Below are 8,156 nucleotides of genomic sequence, written 5' to 3'. Positions count from 1 at the left end.
AAGGTCACAAACTGTACCATGTGCTCTGTGATATTCCTGAAATCATGAATGGAGTTTGAGAGTCATGAAATTGTACATGAGGTAGAACTTCAGATACTAGATAAAAATTGCAATGTTGGGTGAATAGTACACTACAGTGAGGAGGATGTGTAGTGAGTAGTGTCTGGTATTTAATTTTTCCAGAAGTATTGCTTATGGATTTCTTAGTAATTACCTGCATTGAAACTGGCTTGTTTTCCATTATTTTTAATTAAGTAATTTGTACAGTTTAATTCTTACAACAAAGCTCTTGGGGGGGGAGAGAGAGAGAGAGAGAGAGAGAGAGAGAGAGAGAGAGAGAGAGAGAGAGAGAGAGAGAGAGTTGGGATATCACCTGAATTGGGTTTTTAAGCTCACAGGAATCGATTACAAAGGATAAAGAGGCCCACATAGTCCTGAAGATGAGAAATTTAGTTGCGAGCCTTCCAAATACACACTGCAAAAAACACAGGTACCAGTTCAGTGATGAAAGGTACAAAACTATGTTGTTCTGATTTATATCTTCACTGTTGTTCCCTCAAGTCTTAAGTGTTAAATGCATTAATCATAGAGGGTAGGATGAATGGCAGGTTGGAGGAAGGATGAATGGCAGGTGGAAGGATGAATGGCAGGTGGAAGGATGAATGGCAGGTGGAAGGATGAATGGCAGGTGGAAGGATGAATGGCTGGTGGAAGGATGAATGGCTGGTGGAAGGATGAATGGCAGGTGGAAGGATGAATGGCTGGTGGAAGGATGAATGGCAGGTGGAAGGATGAGTGGCAGGCAGACAGATGAATGGCAGGTGGAAGGATGAATGGCAGGCAGACAGATGAATGGCAGGTGGAAGGATGAATGGCAGGCAGACAGATGAATGGCAGGTGGAAGTATGAATGGCAGGTGGAAGTATGAATGGCAGGTGGAAGGATGAATGGCAGGTGGAAGGATGAATGGCAGGTGGAAGGATGAATGGCAGGTGGAAGGATGAATGGCAGGTGGAAGGATGAATGGCAGGTGGAAGGATGAATGGCAGGTGGAAGGATAAATGCAGGTGGAATGATGAATGGCAGGTGGAATGATGAATGGCAGGTGGAATGATGAATGGCAGGTGGAAGGATGAATGGCAGGTGGAAGGATGAATGGCAGGTGGAAGGATAAATGCAGGTGGAATGATGAATGGCAGGTGGAAGGATAAATGCAGGTGGAATGATGAATGGAAGTTTGAAGGATGAATGCAGGTGGAAGGATGAATGCAGGTGGAAGGATGAATGCAGGTGGAAGGATGAATGCAGGTGGAAGGATGAATGGCAGGTGACAGGACCTCATGTGGGGTCAACTGATGATGATTGGGATGTAGTTCAGTGGTAGAGTCCTTGCCTGTTATTGTGAAGTCTGGGGACAAATCTCCAGCACCATCAAAAAGTTCCTTTTATAATTGCTTTTCTTTTTGTTTATTATTCTGCCATATATTACATCAGGACTGCAGTTTCCTTTCCCTCTCCTTCTCCCAGTCCCTTCCCTGGAGCCTAGTAGGCTGAAGTAGGTCCCTGGGAACGTACTCTTCAGAATCATATCTTGCTCTGTCCTTTCCTGCTGTCTTTGCTGCCTATTGTGTGATGAGTAGTGTCTTAGTTAGAGTTTTACTGCTGCTGTGGACAGATACCATGAGCAAGGCAACTCTTACAAGAACAGCGTTTAATTGGGGTTAGCTTACATGTTCAGAGATTCAGTCCATTATCATCAAGGCAGGAGCACGGCAGCATCCAGGCAGTCAAAGTACAGGAGAAGTTAAAAGTTCTACATCTTTGAAGGATTCTAGGAGAAAACTGGCTTCTAGGTAGCTAGGACAAGGGTCTTAAAGCCCATGCCCACAGTGACACACCTACAACAAGAAGGCCACACCTTCTAATAGTGTCATTCCCTGGACAAAGCATATACAAACCATCACAAGTAGTTTTGTCCTACCATAAAACCAGGAGCAGCAGAGTCAAGCAATCCTAAGATGACAGTCCTGTGATCCTTAACCAAAATGAATCTAAATTCTGTTTCCCAGGTATTTTACCACAGTTGGGAACATTTTCTGCCACCACTATAGAGTGGAGTCTACTAGGTACAGAAAACCAGCACCACAATAACAACAGAAAAAATATTGTTATGTGAGACACAAAGAATTGTTTAAATTGTTGGTTTTTGGTGTAAGCAGAATAGCACATTCTTTGTAATACCAGTTTATGTATATATGCATGGCCTCAGACAAATGCATATAGAACTCCCCTTCTCCACAGTGAAGTTTATGTACCTATCAGATACGTTTTAAATTCTATGGAGTGAATTTTCTTGATCTTACAATTTGTTTCAGATTTGCTGTGAGTTCAACTGTAGAAACATTGTGTTTCAGACTTGAAATTGAGTTTAAAAATGAACTAGTTAATAATATTTTTGTGACACTAATATGAGTAAAAAGTCTCCTATTTTCTTCTTCCACCAAATAAATTAAGCAAAATTAGTAATTTATTCACACAATTAAAATTTTAAAAGAATTAAAATCAGTGATTCAGTTAATGATTTCAAGTACGCATGAGCTCAAGAGATAGTCAGCTAGCACAAACTGCATATTCAGGCAATCTCCCCCTGAGTATGATCTTTAGGACCAACAGACTGCTACAAGGGAGCAGCAACTGCAAAACTTTGACCTCTGACCTTCACAAGTGCACGAGACAAGCTTATGAAACTCCACAATAATGATAAAATAAATTAAAAAGATGTTTTTAGTCTTTCCATTTAGAACACATTCACAGATACACAGACATCATAGCAATGTACAATTCTGAAATTCTTATACAAAAGTAAAACAATAATTTTCTAGCAAATGCATTGTAGTTAAAGGCTAATCATGTTACTTATATATAGTTTAATGGATAATGCGACTGAATATACACAAGTGCCCATTAGTATATGATTAATACCAGAAATCATATGTTGAGATGATAAAACATGGCCCAACAGAGCACAACAGAAAACAACATAAAACAGAGCACAACAGTCTAAAATTCTATTTATGCCAAGTTCAAAGCAGACAAAATAACACATGGCATTAGAAGTAAGGATATAACCATTCTTTAATGAATAGCTTTTGAAGGTGGATGAGAGACTTAGCTGTGGCTGACAATTCAGTTTACTCATCTGGGTAGCAATTATAGAAGAGAACTTAGATACAATATCTACTATTATGATACATGAAATTTTATTTATGTATTTCAAATTTCAGGGAAAAGTTAATGAAACTGAAAAGGACAGAATTCTTTCCAATGAATATCTAAAGAGGTTAGCCTTTCTGTATAGCCGTTTCCTCTGAATTGAAGCATTCTTCTTTAGGAGAAGGAAGGAGTCACATAATATTTGCAAGAATACAAAACATACAAGACTCAGAAAGCTCATGAAATTTACAACATCCAAACACATTCACTTTCAAAGGTATATAAGCAGCACCAGTTGCTAGAGGGTGTGTTTAATTGGCTGAGCTTTTTAAAGTTGTTCTGTGAGTCTATGGGTAAGCCTTTAGCTATGGTCTTTTAAGTCATTCTAATAAATTCATTGACCCACTATAGCAGACTTTGTTGGGATTATTTCTTCAGCCTGTTGTCAGTGCTCTATCTGTGGTGAACAGATTATTTGCTCCTGCCTACCTAGTAAAATTCAAACTATTCTAAAAATTCTGATTTCTTGTCTTTGTTTTGTTTAAATTACATATAATCTTTTGACAAGAAGAAGACAAGAAAATTCAATAAAACCTGTAGCAGAACCAAATATCATTTGTATATGAAGTATAAGAGGGTCTGACTAGTTTAGGTCTTGTGTGTGCAATAGATGGTATGTTGACTGGCACCTGATTGGATATGCAATCATTTGGGAGATATACATTTGCTTATGTGTATGGCAGGAGGAAACCCACCATCAATATGTGCAGGACACCCCAATAGGCAGCTCATATGTACCAGGTATGAAGAAAACACATGTAGTACTGCTACTATAGTCCCCTGCTCTTACCCATCTCCAGTGTCTTTGTTTTCAAACTCCACAAAAATGTAGATTCAATGCTATAACAGTTTATAGAAATCTTCTAGGTTTTCAGCATTGGATTAAGAGTGTTGAATCTTCCTACTTCATGGGGTAAACAAATATCACAGTTTTTGCCATCCCAACCTGCAGGCAGACACTGGTAGAATTTTGGACAGCTATCACATAGGACAATCTCATATACTCCTTATAATATATGCATATACATACACATATACACACATATATGCACACATATATAAATAATGTTCTATTCAGTCCTTCAAGTTATACTTTGTATAACTTTCCCATACAAAACTGCTTTACTCAATGTTGGGATTGCAAATATTGGGATACAGATAAGAAACTTTGGATGATTCAGTAAGCAAAAATAAATTCAGCATCTAAGGCATGCTGAATATGAATTTTATTCTTTTTTTAATATTTCATATAGACTTTACTTTTATTTGTTTTTATTATTTTTTACTTTTTCTTATTAGATATATTCTTAATTTACATGCCAAATGCTGTTCCTTTTCATAGTTCCACCCCCAAAAGTCTCATAACCCATCTCCCCTACCCCCTGTTCCCTAATCAACCCTCTCACTTTTCCCTGTCGCAGCATTCCTCCACACTGTGGCATCAAGCCTTTCCAGGGCTAAGGGCCTCTCCTCCCTTTGATGTCCAACAGAAATGAATTTTATTCTTGACAATCTCTTCTCTCTCTCTTTTTTTCATTGTGGTGTATCAATCCAGTCTCCTTACATACAGCATGGACACATTTGCCTCCACTCCTTTCAATGGCAGTGCCAGTATGCTTTGCCCAAAATGTCTGATCTCAGTCTGAAACTACAGCTTGTTATGAATTGTAGGGCTTTTACTGCATGTACAAACTTTTCTGATATTGCAGGAAGATGAGGGTTTAATTAAAACAATAAAGATGAAATATTTTCCTACCATCATTTATCAACATGGAAGTACCAAATTAGTATGCATTTGAATTGTATTATATTGTGATTAATGAGTTTTAGAAATTATAGTTTGAATTGCTGACTTAAATTTCATAAAATTCATTCAATATGCATTTGCTTGAAATTAGTATAAATTTTCTAACAATTTCTGAAATAGCATTAATTATAATGCCATTTTGTGCAAGGTATGTGTATTCTCAGGTTTGACAGTTGTGAAATCTTGAAATTGATCAATTCTGTTAAACACTGAGGATGTTCTACCTACTGAAGAATCAAAATTCAGCCACACTATAATTCTTTATGTAAATGTAAACAAGTACATTCGTCTCATTAGTATGCAAATTTGCTCTCATCACATATAATTTTATTGAATATAAATTCTTCTTTCATACAATAGATCCCAATAGCAATTTTCCCCTACTCTATTCCCCCCAGGTCCTCCTATTTCTCCTCTCTCCTCTACATCTACTACCCCTCCATTTACTCTTCTGAAAATAGCAGGCCTTCAAGAGGCAGCAACCAAACATCATAAAACAAGATACAGTAAGACAAGGCAAAACCCCTCATATCAAAGCTAGACTAGGTAACCCAATATGAAAACTTCACATTGGTAAACATATGTTGTACATGTATTTTTATATATTTGTATAACCAATGTCATATAAAAAATGTCTTAGGTAAAGATGTTGAATGAGTATAACACTTTTAGAACTGTGAGTGACCACTGAATAGCTGGTCCAGTTTGAGTGCCATACCAGAAGAAGAGACTGACCCCTGACAAAGCCTGGAGGACTAGGACACTAGATAGCCTAGAGACAGGCTAGAACTAAACAGGACTGGCAAAAAACATCAAAGAAATGATTTCAAAGGAAATTCTGTTATACTCATAGATTGGTGCCTAGTTATCAGAGACGGTTCACCCAGAACAGACGGAAACTTATGTATAAGCTCACAGCCAAACACTCAGAAGCAGGGTAGAAAATATTGTAGGAGCAAGTGGCGGTCAAGGATGCCACATGAAAGCCCACTGAATCAACTAATCTGGACACAGAGACTGAACTTTCAACCCGGGACTCTGCACAGGACTGACCTAGGCCCTCTGCACACATATTACCCTTGCACAGCTTGGTCTTCTTGTAGAACTCCTAATAACCAGAGAAGGGCTATCTCTTTCTCTCTTGCCTTCTTTTGCGACCCTTTCCTCCTAGGTTTGTCTTGTTTGACCTTAATACAAGAGGAGGCACTTAGTCTCACTGCAACTTGCTATTCCATGGCTGGTTGATATGCATTGGAGGCTTCCTCCTTTCTGTAAAGAAACAGAGTGGATGGGAAGGTGATAAAGAAAGGAGTTAGGGGAAAGGACTAAGACAAGGAGGGAGGAAAACCTGAGATTGGAATGTAAAAATAAATAAAACCAAAGCAAAACAAAAATCCTCAAACAGAATCAGATGCCATAGATTAAAACAAAAACAAAAACAACAGAAAACAAAAAGTGGTAGTCAGGGAAGCCCTCCATCAGCCACTGTATTGCATCAAGTAAGAACCACACCTATTCAGAAAAGACATGTTTCTCAGAGAGGGTGAGAGCATCTGCTCCCATAGCAATAGTGTCTAATAGCAGTTTGTCAATTTTAAAAGAACTGCACATTGGAATTTGAGTGTGAAGATGTGCTTTGTGAAGGAGTAAAAAGCCCTGGGAGTTACTTGTACTTTCTTTGCACTAAGAAAACATACCTCTACATAAAACCTGACACACTGAAACCAATAGAAAAAAAACTGGGGAAGACCCTTGGGGACATGGGCACAGGGGAAAAATTCCTGAATAGAACACCAATAGCTTATGCTCTAAGATCAAGAATTGACAAATGGGACCTCATAAAACTACAAAGTTTCTGTAAGGCAAAGGACACTGTCAAAAGAACAAAACGTCAACCAACAGATTGGGAAAGGATCTTCACCAACTCTAAATCCAATAGATCTAATATATACAAAGAACTCAACAAGTTTGACCCCAGAGAACAAAATAACCCTATTAAAAAGTGGGGTACAGAGCTAAACAAAGAATTTTCACATGAAGAACTTCAGATGGCTGAGAAGCACCTTAAGAAATGTTCAACATCATTAATCATTAGGGAAATGCAAATCAAAACAGCCCTGAGATTTCACCTTATAGGAGTCAGAATGGCTAAAGTCAAAAACTCAGGTGACAGCAGGTGTTGGCGTGGATGTAGAGAAAGAGGAATACTCCTCCACTGCTGATGGGATTGCAAGATGCTGCAACCACTTCGGAAATCAGTCTGGCAGTTCCTCAGAAATCTGGGCATGACACTTCCAGAGGACCCTGCTATACCACTCCTGGGCATATACCCAGAGGATTCCCTGGCATGCAATAAGGACACATGCTCCACTATGTTCATAGCAACCCTATTTGTCGTAGCCAGAAGTTGGAAAGAACCCAGGTGTCCTTCAATGGAGAAATGGATACAAAATATGTGGTATATTTACACAACGAAGTACAATTTAGCCATTAGAAACAATGAATTAATGAAATTCTTAGACAAATGGATGGAGTTGGAGAACATCATACTAAGTGAGGTAACCCAATCTCAAAAGATCAATCATAGTATGCACTCACTGATAAGTGAATATTAGCCTAGAATCTTTGAATACACAGGACATAATCCACAAATTAAATGATGTCCAAAAAGAATGCAGGAGTGGCCCCTTGTTCTGGAAAGACTCAGTGCAAGAGTATAGGGGAATTCCAGAACAGGGAAGTGGGAAGTGGTGGATGGAAGAATAGGGGGATGGAAGAGGGCTTATGGGACTTGCGGGGAGTAGGGACCCAGAAAAGGGGAAATCATTTGCAATGTAAATAAAAAAATAAAATAAAAAAAGAAACTTTGAATACCCAACACATAATCCACATATTAAATGATGTCTAAGAAGAACGGAGGAGTGGTTCTGGAAAGACTCAGTGCAGCAGTATAGAGGAATACCAGAAGAGGGAAGTGGGAAGGAGTAGATGGGGGAACAGGGGAAGCGAAGAGGGCTTATGGGACTTTTGGGGAGTAGGGAACCAGAAATGGGGAAATCATTTGACATGTAAATAA

General features: G+C 38.7%; 1 protein-coding gene across 1 annotated transcript; it reads right to left on the bottom strand.

Annotated features, from left to right (window-relative positions):
* Window positions 1–583: 583 nt before the first annotated feature.
* LOC127683702 (putative keratin-associated protein 4-16) lies at window positions 584–1,342 on the bottom strand. The gene has a single exon (XM_052180970.1). It carries the CDS (start codon window positions 1,340–1,342, stop codon window positions 584–586), a length of 759 nt encoding a protein of 252 aa, XP_052036930.1.
* Between the last annotated feature and the right edge of the window lie 6,814 nt (window positions 1,343–8,156).

The sequence above is a fragment of the Apodemus sylvaticus genome, chromosome 4 (assembly GCF_947179515.1).
Source record: "Apodemus sylvaticus chromosome 4, mApoSyl1.1, whole genome shotgun sequence".
In the NCBI taxonomy this organism is placed as follows: Eukaryota; Metazoa; Chordata; class Mammalia; order Rodentia; family Muridae; genus Apodemus; species Apodemus sylvaticus.
The sequence above is the reverse complement of the archived record's forward strand: the minus strand, read 5'-3'. Positions and strand labels throughout refer to the sequence as shown.

Bases quoted from the DNA above. Each gene is read 5' to 3' on its own strand.
- LOC127683702 (XM_052180970.1), bottom strand. From the start codon at position 1,342: ATGAGGTCCTGTCACCTGCCATTCATCCTTCCACCTGCATTCATCCTT.